The sequence below is a fragment of the Cyprinus carpio genome, chromosome B24 (assembly GCF_018340385.1).
Source record: "Cyprinus carpio isolate SPL01 chromosome B24, ASM1834038v1, whole genome shotgun sequence".
Lineage (NCBI taxonomy): Eukaryota > Metazoa > Chordata > Actinopteri > Cypriniformes > Cyprinidae > Cyprinus > Cyprinus carpio.
This window is the reverse complement of record NC_056620.1, coordinates 10,108,440-10,128,911: the sequence shown is the minus strand read 5'-3', so window position 1 is coordinate 10,128,911 and position 20,472 is coordinate 10,108,440. Positions and strand designations below refer to the sequence as shown.

The following is a 20,472-nucleotide window of genomic DNA, read 5'->3' as shown; positions in this document are numbered from 1 at the left end:
AATAAAAATAGAAAATTAAGACATAAATGTTGAAATTATTATACAAAAAGTCTAAATTATTAAACAAAAAAAATCATAATTAAGCCTTAATGATGACAGAAAGTTGAAATTATGAGATACTCATATTTTTGAGAAAAACTGAAATTATGAGATATTAAGTCAAAATGATGACATAAAAGTAGACATTTCAATGAAGTTGTAATGAATTATGATGTATAATAATTTAAAACTTTCCCATAGTTTTAAATGAGTATTAATAGTTTTGATTTTTAATTCCACAATTTAGAATTTTTCATGATCTACATTTTTCCCCTTATGTGGCAGAAATGGGCTTCCATGAATTACAGATGCCTGCTTTTTCTTTTTTTACTATGACAATCTCAGGACCAAAGCAAATTTAATTCAAACTATTCATATTATTTAAATGATGAAATGTCATTCACAACCTATTAAATATTCACATACAACCTATTGAATTACTTCTGAAATATGAGATATTTCTGAGTAAAACAAGATATTTAAAAATAAGCATAAAAAAATAATTAAAAATTAAAAAAAAAAAAAAGGTAGGGCCAGGACCTGATTTTATCCACCTTGAATTGTTTGAATTGTGAAAAGTAGCCTGTGTATGACAGGTGCAGGTTGAAAGGGTTAAAAAAAAAAAGAGGACCTGGTGATGTAAAACCAAAATTAAAAGCCATTTCAGAAGCAGAGCAAGTTATTACATTTTGATGAAAGAAGACAAACTTTTTTCTTTGGTAAAACATGCACAAGTGAATCCTTCACAATAAGTCCAAAACCAAGCCTTAAGAAACTGCTACGTGTACTGCGTTAGGCTAAAAGAGACTTGTTATAGCACTTGCATATCAATGCTCTTTTGTTTGCTTCTATTGTCCTCATTTGTCGCTTTGGATAAAAGCTTCTGCTAAATGACTAAATGTAAATGTAAAAAAGTAAAAAGTAAAGGTCAGTTTTGATTTGGTGACTTTAAAAAAAGAAAGCTTTAGTTTGACATTTTATGTCTCACAGAGCTATCTGAGAAACACAGTAAAGTCACTCTAAAAGGTCTCTTATGTTTTATACTGGACATATTAATGTCACCTGATATCAAAGTCATTCTTTGAACTGGACTTGTGTTGTTCGTTCTAACTGTTCTATTGAGCTAACCTTCAAAACTCTTGCCAAATCTGGGCCTTTTGATTTGTGGATTTGGCTGTGTTTAGGTTTGGCTTGGGTACCGTCTCTATTCTCAGATTCATGAAGATAGAGGAGGACACTGTCTACTCTCTGTAAGTGAACTTACTGAAGTATATCATTACCATTAACTTGACTAGCTCGCATTCCTTTCCAGTGCACACAAACCTCACGTCACTCTTGGTCATTTTATGGACCACAAAGGCCAGGTATATTGTATGATAGTGGCACTTCAATACTTTTCATTATTTCACTCCTCATCCAAATGTCATAAAGTTCATCCATTTAGCATTTAACCATAGCACATAACCACTTGATGACAAGTAACATTTATAAGGGCTCTAACCTGTAGGGTTTGGAAGTCAGGCTGATTTGGAGTGAGTTAAAACAAGCTGAGCTGAAATGATAAACCTCTGGTGGGCAGGTCTACAGCAGCGTTTTATTAAAGGACTCTTTGTTTACTGTTTGTTCCAGGTCATTTTGATTGACTAAAGTTGAAAGCCATGAAGAGTGCAGCTTGCTCACTTTGGCTCATAGCATATGTTTGAAATACACTCTTCACATTTTCATATATCTGCACCTCTTTAGACAGAACATTATGAAACTGTTACAGTCTTGTTGAGTAAAATAAAAAGTTAAATGCAACTTTGCAGATGAGAAAAAAATAAGCTAAATAAGTTAAAAAAAATTTAGATTCATAAAAACCTAATTTAACCTAATTTAATTAATTTATATTAAGTATTATTGATTAATAGTAGTAGTAATACTGATTATTTTATAATATTGTAAGTTATTATTATAGTTATTATAATAAGTTATTATTGATTTATCATTGATAATATTATATTAATAATTATTATTGATTAATATTAGTAGTATTATTAGTATTAATAATTAATAAATTAATATAAACATCACCCTCTAGAAATCATTACCATTTTAAACAAATAATAAATAATTTATTGATTCATAATAATGATTATGATGATAAAAATAATAAAAAGTAAATGTAATTATTTTTTGTCAATTTAAATTGCCAAAATGTAATGTAATTTTATTTAAATTCAATTAAGTATTAATAATAATAATAAAAAAACAAAAATCATTTATTAATATAATTTATATACAATTTATCATGTATTCATTGAATAACAACAACAACGATGATAATAATAATAATATACAAACTTTACAATCATTAAAATTTTAATTCATTTATTGATTACTAATAAAAACTTTTTTTGTTTTTTACAAATATACATATATTATTACACTGTATATCATATATCATTATATATAATTTTTTATTAGTAGTAGTATTATCATTAATAATAATAACATTAATCTGCTTCTCATAGCAGGTGGTTCCTGAAATGAACTCTTGAAGCCAAAAAGACATTATCTCTCTTCTCTCTGCCCAGAATGTGCCAACCTACTCTTGAACCGAATCAACCTGGCCCTTTTCCTTTCGACAAAAGACACTTTGGTGTAGAATGGAGCTCTCCCACGCTCTCCAGAACAACCTGCACAAAGATGCAGCCTCCCACCTGCATTAAAATACTGCTGTATCTGTAATGCACTGTATACTCTATAATCAGCTCAGACATACAACAGCCATATGTTTGTAAATGCTACTGGCTGATATATACGTATGAAACTATCAAAGCTATCAATTAAAAACATAATACACTTAGAGTTTCATACTATTTAATAATGCAGTTCTTAACTTTTAGATAACGTTGAAGCAAATTGTTTCTTTGACAACAATATGTTTTTTGGATATGATCATATTTACTTAAAGTTAAAGGCAGTACACAAAGCATAAAGTTTTTTTATATATGTAACACATATATAAATGCAATGTTAAGGCAGTTATTCTTGGCGAATACACTTTAAATTCAACAATCCCTGATAGTTTTACATAAGAAATATAAATGCTAGAGCCATCGTTTTCATTTTATTTCAGTTATAATATAGTGGCTGCGCTACAACACTCTGTACCTCTCAAGTTCTTCTCCTTGACTTTATTTACTCCATCTTGGCACAGTTGTGATTTCAGGAGTCAAGTGTTTCCTCTTTGGCTAATGAACTCCGATTAAGAGTCCTGCCTATTGATCTTTTTGAGTCTCTTCATCCTCTCCTGCCGGACTGTCTCTGCTTCCAGAGAGGAAATCTCTGTGAGCCTCTGAACAAAAGAGGCCGAGGCACCCAGATGTGGATCAGGGTACGACTGGGCTGAAAAACAATAACCGGCCCACAGGCTGGTTAGACAAGAGCACAGTTTGCTTATTCAGGTTTACACAGGTAATGCTCATCTCACCTCATACAAAAGACTGGGAATTTCAGTAATGGCCTAAAATCTGGCAGGGTGTGTGAGGTATGTGTGTACTTAAGTATTAAAGGGATACTCCACCCCAAAAATGAAAATTTTGTCATTAATCATTTACCCCCCATGTCGTTCCAAACCTCCGTTCGTCTCCAGAACACAATTTAAGATATTTTGGATGAAAACCGAGAGGCTTGTGACTGTCCCATAGACTGCCAAGTAAATAACAGTGTCCAGATCCATAAAAGGTATGAAAGTCGTCGTCAGAATACTCCATCTGCCATCAGACGTGCAATCTGGGTTATATGAAGTGACGGGAACACTTTTTGTAAGCAAAGTAAACAAAAATAACGACTTTATTTAAAAATTCCTTTGTCAACAGTCTCCTCTGTGTCTCTCCATATCACCGTATTTTGTGTATGCTCTTTTATGTCACCCACGCCACAAGGATGAGCTGTTTTATTTCAAATCAAAGCTAAATACATGTAGAAACAGCGTCTCAAGCCTACAGGTTTTCATCAAAAATATCTTAAATTGTGTTCTAAGGACGAACTGAGCTTGTGTTTAAGTAAGTGAATAATGACAAAATTTTCATTTTGGGGTGGAGTATCCCTTTAAGTGTGTTAAATGTGTGTATTTTATGTGTGTGAGCTCATGAAAAACACAAGCACATGTGAAATTCATCAATCTCACCTGTTAAACATTAAGCAAACACCTAACTAACACATGTGCTAAATCTATGGGTTATTACATTTAAATGTTAGATTTAAGCTTAGAAGCTCACTTCTGTTGTTAGCACCATCAGAGAAGAGATTGTGCGCTCTGTTTTTTATCCTTAATCTGAAATGCAGAGAATGAGAACAAGAGAGAGTAAAATAAGTATACAATAAACACAATATGTATTGTATAGTAAAAAAAAAAAAAAAAAAAAAAAAAATTTACCCGTTTTTATAGTTTTGTGATATACAGAGTCGTCCACTGATAGACAGGGTAGAGGCTGGTAACAGAACTGATGGAAATGAGGTCAGATAATCAGACCTGAAATTGACGCAGACAATATATGATGTAGAGAACATTAGTAAATATTGCAGTATTTCAACAGTCTTGAAGAACTCACCCGCAAATAAGTGGTCTTGGGTCACGCGGGCAGAGTTCTTTGCGGTGGGCAAATCTGGTTAAATTATGAGAGCGAGAAACATGGAACTCCTGAGAGAGTGGATTTGTAGAGTTGTGGTTCACCAGCACATCATCTGTTTTAGGAAAATAAACATATTTATGTCCTAAGGTTTCCAGAGAAAGCAAAAGAAACATCTATTAATGATAGAATCATCTTAACATTTTAATTTAAAATAACTGCAAAAGCAATCCCTGACTAAATTTACTTAGATCTAAAAAGATAAAGATGTTGAAATTATGTGCTGCAAAAATATTCATGTACAATTTGTGAGCGCCATCTATTGGCTACCTCACTGAAACCAATTACCAATTACACATTTGTTCAATCTCATCAAATAATGATGAATAATAAATACACATGATATTAAGATACTTTCTTTGCTTTTTTTCCCCCATTTGTATACTAATAATGATACAATAAATGACATAATTACTATCTTATGATTGGAAAGAGGGATAAATATTGCATTTTCAATACCATTAGTGATGTAAGTTCCATTTCTCCATCGTTTATCAAATAAGAAATGACGGTCAGAAATACCACTGTCAGACACATGGCTTTGTGAGGTACGGTTGGTGACTACTGAGCGATTTTTGGCTAACAATGGAACCAGAGGCCTGTAAAGTTGGAAACAAACAAACAATGTAGAATAATGTCTCATATAGTGGTTTAATACATGCTGCCATTACAGAGTGTTTGTGTAGAAATACACATGCCAACTTTAGTGACTTAGTAGGCCTATCTCAGTGTTTGCATTGATTTCTGTGGAAGTTTTTATATAGACAGCCTATATACCTAAAACCACACACACACACACACACACACACACACACACACACACACACATCAGCTTGTCTTAAAAACGGTATTAGTATTTTGTTAGTATACTCACCCTTCAGTAATAGAGTTGACACTGTGAGGATTTAGATCCCTTGAATCTACAATTTAATATTAAACATTAAATGTACATGTTAGTAAAACATTCATTGTCTAGAAACTCTTCAGCACTGAATGTAACGTTACAGATATTGAAATCGTATTGTATCTTGCTGGAGAGCCACTGAAATGTGAATAGCATGTAATGTAAAGGACTCAGTATCCTCACCGCTCGGACTGCATGGGTATTTCTGTCTTGCTGAGAAGACATTCAGTCTGGATTGAGCAGCCGTGGAGCATCCAGACACTGGAGGACTGGAGGTGTAGTTTGAAGGATAACTGGTAATGTTTTGTATTATCAGAGGAGCTTCAGTTGGCAGTGACATCAGTTTAGGCCTAACGAAGCCGGTATAATGATTCATCTCCACTTTCAGATGTGAGACGAACTATAATGTCATTTTAGGCAATTTAAGAAGCTTAACACTACAAGTTAAGGCCATTATTTCAATGAATAAAAGTACAAATAAACGGAAGCTGATAGTCCATTGCGTTGACGTTTCCATAGTTACTACTACCAAAACCACGTGACACAGCAGACAGGATAAACGCAAAATGTTATTTGATTTCAGCTATAAAAAAATAAACGTAAAAAAGTAAACGTGTTGATGTAAAATAACCTTATGCAGTTTGTTGTTTTGAATTAGTTGAATTGTGTATGAATTGCCTATCACAGAAAATAGCCTATATTCATTAATGAATTTCCCATGTTAAAAACAGCACCACTGTTATTTTGTTTACTTATTTGTTTACTGTACTGCATAAAATAAGGGTATGAATTTTTAAAACACGAATTACACAAGCAGCTCGTATCGTTCTCTTTCGGAAATGAATGTGTAATTACAGTCTCGATCCAAGAGGTGGCGAGCTTGTAAAGGCATTTTTAACATACACGCATCTGTCTCTTTAACATACACGCATCGTGGATCTGACTCAATTCATTCATTAAGTTACTCATACAACATGTGGCTGAACATATATTAAAAACATTAGATAATGGCATACTAAACCTACAATATAGCATATAAGAGAAAAATTAAAGATGACTGAATCTCATTAATAAGAACTTAAATATAATATAATGGAGTATAATCCATAAATATATGTAGAGTAGGCTTTTGAGGTTTCCAATAATAATGTAATCATCATATAGCCTAAGACTGATTTTGAGACACTGAAGTGCAAATGCTCTTTTGATTCATCCACTGTTTTCTAAGTTCATTAAAACTTGTTTATAATGTGAGCTGCTGGTGGAATGTTTGCACACATAATTCATGTCATAGATTCAATCGTTAGTTCATGGAAAATGTCACTAGAAGCCCTCACATTCTGGTAATAGTCTACTGATCATTCCTTTCTGTCAGATGAATGAGTGTCTCCCCCCAGCAACACCTACAGTTGATGTCTTTCAGGCAGTTTTGGAAAAATGTGGAATGAGTTTTGAAAGTTTTTCTAGGGAGGTTGAAGTTCTAGTGGTTTAGTGCCAGGGCAATAACTTCTCCCCAAACATTAACAAGACCTAGGAGAAGATTGTCAGCTATAGGAGGCACCACAGTTATCAGACATCCAGTCACATCAATTGATGTTCTATTGAGAGGTTTAGCAGCATTGCACTATATCTCCACTACTCACTGTGGTCTAGCTACTGGCTGCAGAAGCTTCAGAACTGCTCTGAATCTGAACGCAAAGAACTGCAGAGGGCGATGAAGACAGTGCAGATCATTATGAGCTAAGGAGCATCTCCTGAGAAGGATGTCTTAGAAATCTCAGATCCATTCTTAAAGAGCTCTGACTCTTTTCTACTTTGCCATCTGGTAACAGTTCTGGCAAATAACTGTTTTCATTCTCAGACTTCATTTGTATCGCACAGGAACAAACATGCAAAGCCTTCACAGTTGTATTGTTTTAGGATTCAGTTTGTTTATACTTCGGTTGGTTTCCATATCAATCTTGATATCCCCATTACAAAATGTGATGTGCACAGTGCATTATAGTGCTTTTTTTCAGAATAAAGTAATTAAGAAGTTTAACATGTTTCATTTTCAGATGCACTTTTCTTGTAGCCTACTTATTGCTATTTTTACATAATATTTTATTTTCATGCCTGGCTTTGTATATTATGTCATCATAATCATTTTCACATGCTTTACAATAGCCTATTAATAGACTACATTTTGTATTGTATTTCTCCTTTTCAGTGGTAAACACTAGCTAACATCTAACATTCTATGGGCTCCTAAAACAACGCATTGAACTACTTTCTCCCAGCAAAGCACAAATCATATAACATCCAGTTATATGCACAGTATTAAAAATACAACCACAACTATTTATTAGTCAGCCAGTGTTATAACACATCCACTCTGTTTTCCCAAACGTCCACAGCTGAGCTAAGTAGATGTAGATTTCAATCAGGCATCTGGGCCAATCACTCTGTGGGGTCCTGTGGAGAGGGGCTGGTTTAAATAGAGAGCGAGCAGCAGATCAGTCAGGAGTCTGTCTCTATCTCGCTCACAGAGCAGTGGCGCACTGGCAGCTATAGCGCGCATCCGTGCCGGGATACGATAGATCGCTGGCGGGGAGACTTGTCTGTGTTGGAGCGTTAAATTAGTGCTTTTATTTGTGATGCTCGTATTCTGAAAGTTTGATGCGTTATATCGTTGATTTGTGTATAGGCTTTTATATATGTATAGCTATTAGTAGTTGTATGACAGTTGGGGTTAATTGGATGTTCACCCCATAATAACCTTAAATAGGAATAAATTATATGCTAATGGTAGCAGCACAACAGCAAAACTCAGGTCGATTAGTCATTTAGGTGTAACTGGACATTGTGAGACGTTCATCTTTTATTTAAAACAAAGTCACAGCGCGGCATTAAACATGATGATGAACATTGTCGTGGAGTTTTTCGTGGTCATGCTCAAAGTTCTCTGGGCCATCGTGATGGCCGGACTCAAGTGGCTCATACGGCCGAAGGAGAAGAGCGTAGCGGGACAGGTGTGCGTGATCACCGGGGCGGGCGGCGGACTCGGGCGGCTCTTCGCCAAGGAGTTCGCCCGGCGCCGGGCTACACTGGTGCTGTGGGACATCAACAGCCACAGCAATGAGGAAACTGCCGAGATGGTGCGACAGATCTACAGAGAGCATGATGACAACTCGATGACTAAAGAGGGTAAATGGCATGATTACATATTTCTGTTTACCTGAGCTTACATGTTTACCATATTTAAAATGAACTGGTTTATTGTGTTTAGTCTAGGTAGCTTTATGTCTTTGTAGGTATTAAATAATCTTGTTTTGTGTATAGTCCTTGAATGTTTGATGTATAATGAAGAGATGACTCATACAGTTTCTTTTTGTTTAAATGTCCAATAACTAGTATGCAAAATTGATTTTTATTTTTCCCTTTTTGGCAATAATAACAAAAAAATAATACATGACCAAAACTTCAAACAACACATGTGAGAACATTTTCAATATAGATTTTATTTATTTATTTATTTTATAAAAAATGAAATATATATAATAATAATAATAATAATAAAAATAATAATAATATTATTATTATTATTATTATTGTCATGAAGTTGCTTCACTCCAGGTTGTCAAATTTATTTTTACATTTTTATTTTTATTTTAAAATGCTACATGTTTCTCACTTGAGAATGAATGGCTGTAAAAGTTGTGTAATTATGCAAACACTGTTATAATCAAATAAGTTTGTTTACCTGTGAACACCTGTTTTATGTAAATCATCAGGTGTTTAATGGTGATGTTCATTAGAGACCCACCAGTTAGTAGATACTGACAGACCGATTATCGTCTATCTATATAAATTAGGCCGTATTCTTACTATTGTTGCAATTATCTTAAAGTAGATTCAAACTGTGAATCTGTTAATTTAACAAAAAAGGGAAACCCTCTCACTGCTTTAGCTTGCAAAATTTAGTATGTTTTTGTCATGCGTCCATTATCTTTTACTGTTTACCTGATGACAGTCACGTGGCCAAAACCTATTAAAATTTGCAAGCTATGGCAGTGTGAGGGATTAATCTTTTTTTTTTTTTTTTTTTTTTTTTTTTTTTTTTTTTTTTTTTTTTCTTTATAGATTATTTGCTTTCTACACAACTGCTTATATTTCTCAGAAGGTTGTGGTTTTCCATTTATTTGATAACTCTGAATCAATGAAACCTAATCAAATGAAGCTTGAGTTTCGTGGTTCTCTACATCTCAGATAATGATCTAATGTGGTTTTCAAAGGAGCTGTCGGTGGCGTGGAAGAGGTCCCGCCGTTCCAGCCGCAGGTGTATACATATGTGGTTGATGTGGGCAAGAGGGAGAGCGTGTACTCCACAGCAGAGAAAGTGCGCAGGGAGGTCGGTGAAGTGGAATTGTTGATCAACAACGCTGGTGTTGTGTCCGGCCACCACCTGCTGGAGTGCCCTGATGAGCTGATCGAGAGGACCATGGTTGTGAACTGCCATGCACACTTCTGGGTGAGTCTCATTTAACTCTGAAAGTACGCAACTTTATACAGCAATATCTGATGTAACAGTGTAACCAGTCAATATGCACGCACCATAAAGGAAGTAAAGCGCTCTTTTTAAGTGGGGAAAACACAGTGAAATGCCCTCTTTTAGTGATTGTGCTTTATCACATGATGCCACTGTCCATGAGCCCATCTGTTCAGCACACACTCGTTTCTCTTCTCTGGTATTTGCACTTGAGCCAAGTTGCAAAGCAAACCTCTTTTGCTCCATGCATGTTCATAATAAGCCAGAGTGAAGTTAGAAATTTTGACTTATACACTCAGTGTTTATTCTTTCAAAATCAATTACATCAAGCACTTAGAAGCTCAGTCGTTAAATCCGTCTGGTGTCATTGAGTGCAAACAAATGTGTCTGTCGTCTGAGATGAACCACCCCCAACCCCACTCCCCCCCCCCCAAAAAAACACACCAATAAGTGTTGCATATTCTTCATATAATCACTCCAGTCTCATCTGTCTTGCCCTTTCTTTCTTAGTCTGTTATCCATTTGTTTTCATTCATTCCTTTGTTTGTGGCAGCCAGAATTAATATTTACGGCTTAGTCTGGATGTTCTGCTGAAGAAGACATCCACAGGCTGTGAGATTATGAGGATCCTGGCATGTGTTCAGTAAGAATGTCAGTACAGGAGCTGATCTAGGATCAGATTACCCTCCCTGACTTCATCAAGTCAGTCCCTGTGAGTTATAACATCAGAACTGATCTTAAAACCATACATCCACTCGGAGAGGTTTTATTAACATGCCCCCTGCCGTTTCAACGTAGTCCTTTCCAAAGCTCTTGGATCTGCGGATATAAACAAGTTCTGAGCAAGAGAACTCCAGTAGGGGGTTTTAGTCAGATCACCAGGAACAATCTGCTCTGCCTTGGTTTGTTAATTTAAAGTCCATTGAAGAGCACATCCTGCCTGGGGAAGTACCATTTGGATGAGTCCATTCTCACTTGGCCTCACTAATTAACCTCTTGCTAGTAAATGTGTAAACGGCCTGTCTGTAGTTTGCATTGTCTTACTGAGACCACCTTATGGGATGAGCTGTAATGGGACAGTTTGTTTTAAATCATGCTGCTAAAGTCACGTTGAGGTGGATTGTAGATGTTTTTTTTTTCCTGCATGTGTTTGTTGGGGACTTTTATAGTTTAATGATTTGTAAGACAGAATGGTTAAGGTTTTTTGGAGAGGGGAGGGTTGACATCATCCCAGACTACCTGGAAAATAAATATATATTAGTAAATATTGATGGCTTTTTACTTGGACTTTTTGATGTTCTTAGGGTGTTATGATTATCACGTATGATTATAAAAGATTTTTTTTTTTTTTTTTTTTTTTTTTTACATTGGCAGATATGTGAATGAATGCTGGAAGTCCTTCTAATGAAGCATGAAAATGCTTGGCCACAAAGTGAGCTTAAGCATACACCATGTTCTTTGCTATCTATATTTTCATTTTTTAACTTGTGAAGCTGTTCAGTGTAAGCCACAGTGGTGCTGTAACAGATGCACTTGTTAGAGCTGGGATTCTCATTAAGGTTTTGGTTGTGTTTGCTTAAGCTTTATGAAGCTCATGGATCCTTGTGGGGGTTTCAGATGAAAGCAGAGCTTAATCATTAAGGACAGGCAAGGAATACCGAGTGGAGGATGTGGTCATTAAAGCCACAAGCCAGCTGAATAGAAATGCACCAACACTGCTTTTCCTCTTTCTTTCTTACACAAACATGTTCTCTTAATTGGTTGCTGCTTGCATGTGGTTCGTAACATTGCAAGACTTCCTATTTTCTCTTCTTCTTTTGTCTTCCCATTTACAATTAACTGTGTTGGCGTGTTTGGTACAGAAATTATATTTTAAATATGCATCGACAGCATTTAGCGCTGTCACTTAAATTAAAGGGCGTGGGACAAACATTTTTATGGGTGGGGGTCCTCCCTCAGCCGGAACCAATAAGTAGGCTATTATAGGACTTGGAATTTTCAAAAGTAAAAAAAAAAAAAAAAAAAAAAAAAAAATGACAATTTTTAAATGTTTATTTGATATTTTAATGCTGATGTGTATAGCATGCTTAATATGTCCTGGCCAAACTATTTTAACTGCATATGTGACAATATAGGCAAGAAAACTTATTAAGCCATTTCATATTCTTTAATTTCTCCATGATGTGCTGATATGGCATTCAGGTCCATCCTTTCCCATGCTAGTTGGAGAAGCTGTTGCATGTTTTTTTGTGTTTTTGCTTTCATGCATTTCAGATATTTGTTTGTTCCATTAACTGTTTGGTATTTTTCCAAGTTAAAGCTCTACTGCCTTCCAAATCCTTAATTTCATCACATTTTTCTTTCCTCTGGCCATAGTGAAGTTTCTTAAGCCTGTCTTCACAACAGGTCCATATCATCCCCTTAAAGAGCCTCAAACATGACCCGGCAGTCGGTTCAGCGCCTTGATTTCAACGGGCCGCTGTGTTTCGAAACTCTTAAGGCAGAAAGGGTAAACTCCAGATGGACATCATCTTTATTTTGTTGGATAGCATGGTGGGAATACAACAAAACTGGAGGAGCCAACAGGAAGTGAGGCCATTATCTCAGAGCAGTGCTCTTCCAGGCTGAAGCCCTCCACTCTTTCCATACTTACAGCTGGATGTGAGTCCCAGGACCATCGAGTTCTCCACTAAGCCCTTTCAGATCGAATAGTCCGTCGGAGTAGCACTGTGGCGAGCTGACTGGTACTTGGCGAAGTAAAAGTTGAAGTGATGCGAATGACCAGATTTAGTGACTAGTCAGATTTTGGAGTGCTGAATAGAGTAAGCTTCCTTCTTCCTCTCTGATGGTGACCCTATAATAGGCGATATGTGAGCAGTGCATTCCACACCTGGGTGCAGTGGTGTCCGTGAAAGCCTCCTAGTTGCTAAGTGAGCGTGGCTGAAGCAAAAGACTCAGGGCTGTCCCTAGAGAAAAGCATCAAGGGAAAGAGAGTCTTGTACACAAGCTTGCTGGTAATGGGGAGCTGCTGCCTGACCCACTTATGTGACAATTGCTTTCTTGTCTAGGGATCAGCTTGACAAGATGCCAAACGACAGGAGCCAAGTTCTCCAGCCCACATTCCTGCTAGACCAGGAGAAAGGGAGCAGCCAGGCAGAAGGGTCTTACTTGAGTAGCTTTTGATGGTATTGCTCAAGGCCAATGCACCTGTACCCGTTATTTGACTTGGGGCGGCTTATATTTGCAGAGCTCCTGGCCAACAAGATTCACTGTTGGCTTAATTTGGATTATCTGAGTAAGGTTAAACCGCTTCAGAGTTCATTTTGATTCCATAGATCCCGTCCCCCATTTTAATGAGACATTGGCAATACAGTAACGGCCAATCAATTAGCCCCCACTTCATTTTCTCTGGGCATTCATTCTGAGGGCTGTACATCAATCTGGCCAATGCTTTGCTACATTTCTCGGGTCGGTCCACTTTCTTTTAATTAACGGCCATCTGGGCTTTTCTGTGTGACAATATTTGTGCATATTCCTATTGGTCAAACATTAGCACTAATCCAGGCTGACACAGCAGCTGTGAAGAGCTTTGTGAGGAGCGATGCACTTGAGCTTGTATCAATTAGAGAGCACAACAGGCATAGAACCACTGCAAGGGCCAAGGAAGCTCTCTGCTGTTGGAAGTTAATTTAGCGTAAACTCAGGCGCTGAGAAGCAATTACGGAAGCTATGAATTAAGACATGAACTTCTGTTCAGTTTCACACATTTTGTGTCTGAGAGGTCAGCAAGGCCATGCCCACATCAGTGGTGGCCCCCTCATTCCATAGCAGATTGGGTATTTACAAAGACTCTTAGCCATTTCTGCTCATTTGTGCAAGTTCAGAGGTTATGGGTTGATAGACTATTGGTCAAGGGCCCCAGCAACTTGACCAAAATCAAACCCAACATTACCAGCTTAGCTGACCAGTTAAACGCAACACTAGTCAAGTAGCTAGACTGGTAATATTGGGTTTGATTTTGGTCAGGTACTGAAGCTGGATGGGTATTGTTGGTTTAATTGGTAACATTGGGTTGATTACCAGTTACTCCCCCAAAATCAAACCCAACATTACCAGTGAGTGTTTGCTAATTTAAGGCAAATGTAGATTGAATGTATGGTATGACTTTAATGGTGTCCTTTCCAATGACTCAATGTAATGCCTTCCTATGTAAACAAATGTCAAAAAAAGACATTTTCATTGATGGCTTTGATTACATTTGATTAAGTTTTTTGAGCTATTTGAAAGGCTTCAAGTTCTGCAGCAGAAGTAAGTATTTCACCACTTGAAGCAAGAGCAGACTTTCGATTGCGTGAATCGTGCACTTTCATCATGCTAGCCTGTCTCATTGGAAGCAGCACATAGTCCAAACTTTCCAAATCAAAATTTAATACTGTAGATTGCAGTGTTTGGAAGATGTTAGCATTATGTGCACCACAGGTCCAATCTATCCTAATGCTTCATTTGCACGCATACTTACCATCAGTTTGGCATGCAAGGCACGAGTACAGCTTCAAACTGGTCCAAGTCTGCTCCCTTGAAGGAACCCACCCCCCCAACACAATGAGATGAATATTAAGAGCAATTTTACACTTAATGCACTGGAAAAATACACAGTTTACTGTTAACGTCAGGAATTAAATGTGTAGCATGTGGACCGCAGCGCTCAATCGCACGACTGGCCTGCCTCATGGAAGTGAAGTCAGTGGAAGTGAATTTGAGAGATTTCAGTGCCATATTTCAACAACATGTCAAGCTGACGTGTTAAGACGGCTGCCAGAGGTGCGAACCGCTCACGAAACCGTGCAAGATGGTACCATTCTCAAGCATGGCCAAGGTCCATTACTGCTGTGCTTGTTTATAAATGGTGATATCATTGAAGGCCTCTGGAAGGGGCTCTGTTGTTTTTGGCTCTCACAAGTTTTTTTTTTTTTTTTTTTTTTCTCATAGCATGTTTCGTGTTCCATTGAGGATTGACTATAAAGCCACAGGCGGTTCTGTGGGGCTTGTACAGCAAGTCTTCTTTAAGAAAGCCGTAAATGGATGACGCCGGTCATGTTTTTCATCGTGTCCACCCCCTCACTTCCCCTGGGTCTGAAGAGAATGGAAGATGAGGCGTGTGTGTGTGTGTGTGTGTGTGTGTGTGTGTGTGTGTGTGTGTGTGTGTTTTAATTCACTCTGTCTTTTGTCCAGCCAGGATCAGGCGAAAGTGGACGATGACACTGATTCATTGCGTGAAAGAAACCGTCAATAATAGCCAGACAGGATGTCAGAGCAGCTGAAAAAAGTTAACAAATCTAGCCCAGCAGTGTTTAGTTAGTACCAGCTAACTACAAGTCAAGTTATTTTGTTCATTTTCTACATTTTGAACCTAGCTTAAAGGTGTAGGTCATCCTAAAATCAAAATGTCCTTCCCTTTAACTCATGTCACTTCAATTAATTGTTTTCAGTTGGCAATTTTCAGTATAGTTTACCTAAAAGATTCATTCTGATCTGGTTTACAAGTTCAACTCCTTGATTCATAAATGATAATTTTTCACATGAACCATTCCTTTAATCGATCCAATGCTAATGCTTGATCCAGGCTAAAAAGGTGGTGTTTGTTTCCCGTCTTTGTTGACCTACAGTGGTGTTGTTGTGGTCTTGAGCCGTATTGTGGTGACAGTGGTGAGTGAGTACAACGCTCGGGCTTTGTGTGCTTGACACTGAGATGCCACTCTTGGGACCAACTCGTTGTGGGAAAAGAGGAAACCACAGACAATCCACTTGTGAATTTGCAAGTGGTCTTTTCACCATTTTAATAAGCCATTTCAGACCAACACCAAACCGCCTGAAGGTCTGGAGCGATACTTCATCCATTCAAGTAGTTTGCTTGTCATCCAAGTTAAACCTCCATGTCAGAAATCAAAACTTTTCAATCTACCAAAACAAATTGAGCTGTACATAAATTAATCTTTTAAGTGCAAGTGGAAAGCAAGCTCCCTGTAAATGGCCTTTAAGACTGTATTGGAATTGTGTTTCTAAACTCCCCCAGCAGGATGAGGGAGATGAGTGTTCAGTCTCAGTGAATTATTAGTCAGGGAGGAGGGAAAAAAAAAAAAACGGATCAAAGGGCTTTGGCAGAGACGAACAGCATCAGCAAAATAACTGTCTTTGTCCCCCCCCCTCTCTTTTCCTCTTCCAGACCACCAAGGCATTTCTTCCCAAGATGCTAGAGATGAACCATGGCCACATTGTGACAGTTGCCAGTTCACTGGGCCTTTTCAGCACAGCTGGTGTGGAGGTTAGTACATTGCATCCATCACATAAATCTGTTAGCAGAATGAAAAAGAGAGTGTGTTTGGAGAGTCTCAGCACGTTGACTCGCCATGGCATGGAAATTCGCTGCGGCGCACAGCACGCAATTAAGGAGCACGTTAACACCAAAAGACGCTCAATGGATTCACTGGGCCTACCTGCTGCAGAGACAAATTCCCCATGATTCACTGGGGTTAATATTAGTGCTGTCAAACAATTAATCGCGATTAATTGCATCCAAAATAAAAGTTTTTGTATACATAATAAATGTGTGTGTACAGTGTATATTTATTATGTGTGTGTATATATAAAAGTATTTTGGATGCCATTAATCATTTGACAGCACTAGTTTGTGTGTGTGTTTGTGTGTGTGTGTGTGTGTGTGTGTGAACTATGAATATTATACACTTTTATAAACCCCAATACGTATAGTATGTATGTACATACAGTGGTTTTTGAAAAATGCATTTTCAATGACAAGTTTTTGAACTAATATTCGATGGATATATTGGCCTTTAAAGAAAAAACAGACTGGTTTAACAGTTTCCTACACCTAAAGAGTTTCTTTTATTCCATTAAAGGAGCCTGTGTGTTTGAGGGATCTCTAGTACAAGTTCAATCCTCTTCTTTCACTGCTGTCCAAACTGGTGTCATTTTCCCAGCAGTCTTTTGGGGAAACGTTACCTTTTTTGTTTTGTTAGCTGTACGTGCACTTCTATTTTACAAGCCTTCATCTTTACTCTCACTTCAAAGGGTCCCAAAAGCCCTGTCACACTGTCTGACCTATTATGTTTCCTTGAATGTGACTTTTTATGGTTCGCATTATTGGAGTGACTCAAGCCGTTGTGAGCCCCTTTATTCCAGAGTGTTTATCTACACGCATCTGTGTTTGCCCACTCCATTCTGAAGATCCCATCCACCCCGAACCACATCAAAACCCTCCCGCTCGGCTCTACCTACACGTCAGAAGAATGCTAATGAAACTGTAGATCCCAGCGCTCCCACGCTATTAGAGGAAAACCGCCTCGGGAAGCTTGACTAAACTCAGTTTCCTCTCAATTTCAGGATTACTGCGCTAGCAAGTTCGGTGCCATCGGCTTCCACGAGTCCCTGAGCCACGAAATCAAGGCTTCGGAGAAGGACGGTATCAAGATGACGCTGGTGTGTCCTTACCTGGTGGACACGGGCATGTTCAGAGGATGCAGAATAAGGTAAGAAAAGAGCCGTCCAAATGTCACGATTAGGTTTCAGATGGCCACTAAAAGAGCGAACGACACAATGCGTATCTAGTTCGAGTAGACATTGCTTAACAACAGTCAGGGTAGCTTTGCTTGTGGCCTCTCATGTCACTGTCAGCTTGGGTTTTCATGTGCACAATAGGGGCTTCCACTTGAATAGAAGGTGCATGTTGGATCTGTTTCCACTCAATAATGACTTGCTCTGACTGGCCAAGCACTTTGGGCTGACTTTATTAAACAAAGACGACTCTTAATCATCATGTTTTCTCCTTCTCTCCCTTCCTGGGCGGGTCAGGAAAGAGATCGAGCCATTTCTCCCTCCACTGAGACCAGAGTTCTGTGTGAAACAGGCCATGAGGGCCATCCTGACAGACCAGCCCATGATCTGCACGCCTCGCATTGTATACATGGTCAACTTTATGAAAAGGTGAATTTGAATGGTCCTAAAACCGAACTTTGAAATGCCTCCAGATGGTCGAAGTAATCTGAAGTAACGTTCTCCCATTTGTTTTGGTTTTTACAGCATTTTGCCCTTCGAAGCAATCGTGTGCATGTACCGGTTCCTGGGTGCGGATAAGTGCATGTACCCCTTCCTGGCTCAGAGGAAAGAGGCGATGAATAACAACGAGGCCAAGAACGGGATCTAGAAGGCACCGTTTCTAACCCACAAGGGTACATTTCTAACCCGCATGAGGAGAAGACCACTGAGAGGGCAGAAGGAAGTGAAAAGACTGTTTCGACTGGTGCACTTGCATTTGGCAGATGCAAAGGTTTACCATATTGTTCCTCTGGAACAAAGAAAGCTGTGTACTACACTAAGGATTTATTTGTTGATTTATGTTTTGTGTCTTTTTTTTTAAGGTTTGTTTAAAGAAACCATCCATCTATATACTGTCAATAGTTTTGAAATCATACATGAGCTATTCAGTAATTAACTATTTACGTAATGTAGTCACCAGCATTATCTAGCGTCTTTGTGAAACTATACAGTATGTTACTGTATGAACAGTAAATTCTTGTCACTTTTTTTTGTTTTGTTTGTGTGTAGACATGCACTGTATTTACTTTTCTCTACACTGCAACAATTTCCTACACAGTTCAGTGTGGCACCATGCCACTCCGTTCCCCAATCCGATCCATTTAAAGGCAGCAGCAGGAGATCAAGTGTCCGGTTATGAACCATGTGATGTTTTAGAAATATTTTGCATTGTTCCCCCAACATTTCTCTTTGTTGACGTCATGAGAAGTACAAGTGGGTAAAAAGCTGGTCTGTTTCCAGCTGCTGTGGGAAGGGAGTGTGTTTTTTACTCTATAATCTACAGATTTATGGTATCTGGTATATGGAAATGTATGAGAGAAGAAGGGATGGCCTGGTTTTCCTGTCACTGAACATTATATTCAGTTTTACTCAGCCTACTTTGAATTTGTGAATTAACTGAAAAATAATAGTTTTTTTGGTTACAGACCTATTTCTTTTTTTTAAATGAGTCATTCACATTTCAAATTCATGTCACTTACCAGTTTCAGTCAATAACAATATGAATATGATGCATTTTTGTTGTACACACACACACGCACACAAACACACACATTTGTTCATTTAATGTTTTTCCTTTTTGTGTATTCAAACCTGGACCATTGAAATGTTTTCACAGATGTATGTTTAGGCAAAAAAAAAAAAAAAAGACAGACATTCCAATAGGCGTCCTTCACCAACTGTGATGAGCCTAAAATCTCTACCTCTTCATTTTTGCCATTTGTTAACAGTATGACATAAATACTCTTTTTGTAACTTTCCTAAAGAGTGCTCTATAGAAGAGCACACAACATGGTTCCAATGTTTAGTGTCTCTACCTAACTTAAATTAATAAAATGATTTAGATTACTTGTTGGTTTTTGTGTATTAGTAATAACCTCAGCGTATCTTCATAAGCATGACTCTCAGCAACAGCAAATGCCAGAAATTCCTAAGCACAGAACTTGACGCAGAAAGCTTAGGTTTTAATATTTGCCAGCTTTTCTAGTAAATAAATTCCTGAGTACATCCCTATAATAACTTCCACAGCAGCAAGTGACATGACATACAGGAAGTGAAAGAGGGGCACTACACCTACTGTTCTCACAGACGGAAGCGTTATTGTCCATCACACAGCACATGGGAGGGATTTTGGGGGAGTATTAGTAAGCACTAGATTTGTTTGACTCAAGTCAAAATGCTTGCTATCTTTAGTTGTGAAAGTGATTGAGAAGTGAGTTTACTTAAAGGGGAAATGCATCACAGGAATTGCTAAGCTTGTGAATGACAATGCCTCATCATACTGTACATACAGATTGTTTAGTAAGAAAGGTTAGCAATGTCAAAAAAACAGTGAATTGCTTACAGTTATTTTCCAAACACAGACCTATTACATGCTGAGTGGGTGTAGGCTAGTATTTTTTCAGAAACCCATGTCCTAGTAAATGTTGAGTGAATAAGAGGGCGTGCCATTCTGAACACGATGGGGCCTCATTTAGGAAATGTTACGTAGAAACTGTCCTACATTTGATCTTAGGATCATTTCACAATGCATACGTGTGGTAAATCACTAATTATCTTGAAATTGTGCACAGCTGAATGGTTTCAGATCGCCATTTGGTGAGTGCAACATAATTAATACCATTAACATATAATAGAGCACCAGTCAACATCTAAATCCTTTACATGAAAATGGCCAGCCGCAAGAATTGAACATTGGCGTGAATTTTAGCGTA

General features: G+C 37.7%; 2 protein-coding genes across 3 annotated transcripts; one reads left to right on the top strand and one right to left on the bottom strand.

The window, feature by feature from the left end:
• Positions 1 to 2,996: 2,996 nt before the first annotated feature.
• On the bottom strand, positions 2,997 to 6,127 carry si:ch211-171b20.3. 2 transcript variants are annotated; one of them, XM_042752130.1, is made up of 7 exons: positions 5,803 to 6,127; positions 5,590 to 5,641; positions 5,175 to 5,314; positions 4,638 to 4,770; positions 4,463 to 4,558; positions 4,305 to 4,360; positions 2,997 to 3,429 (listed from the first exon to the last, which is right to left on the bottom strand). In XM_042752130.1, the coding sequence occupies exons 1-7, from the start codon at positions 5,993 to 5,995 to the stop codon at positions 3,290 to 3,292; spliced, it is 810 nt and encodes a 269-aa protein (XP_042608064.1). In that variant the 5' UTR covers positions 5,996 to 6,127; the 3' UTR covers positions 2,997 to 3,289. The 2 variants fall into 2 exon arrangements, with proteins under 2 accessions (XP_042608064.1, XP_018922277.2); XM_019066732.2 differs by having other exon boundaries at positions 2,998 to 3,455.
• A 1,981-nt stretch (positions 6,128 to 8,108) lies between these two features.
• LOC109079106 (retinol dehydrogenase 10-A-like) lies at positions 8,109 to 19,606 on the top strand. The gene is made up of 6 exons (XM_042751811.1): positions 8,109 to 8,805; positions 9,894 to 10,129; positions 16,371 to 16,469; positions 17,549 to 17,694; positions 18,017 to 18,148; positions 18,245 to 19,606. The coding sequence occupies exons 1-6, from the start codon at positions 8,514 to 8,516 to the stop codon at positions 18,366 to 18,368; spliced, it is 1,029 nt and encodes a 342-aa protein (XP_042607745.1). The 5' UTR covers positions 8,109 to 8,513; the 3' UTR covers positions 18,369 to 19,606.
• Positions 19,607 to 20,472: the final 866 nt, after the last annotated feature.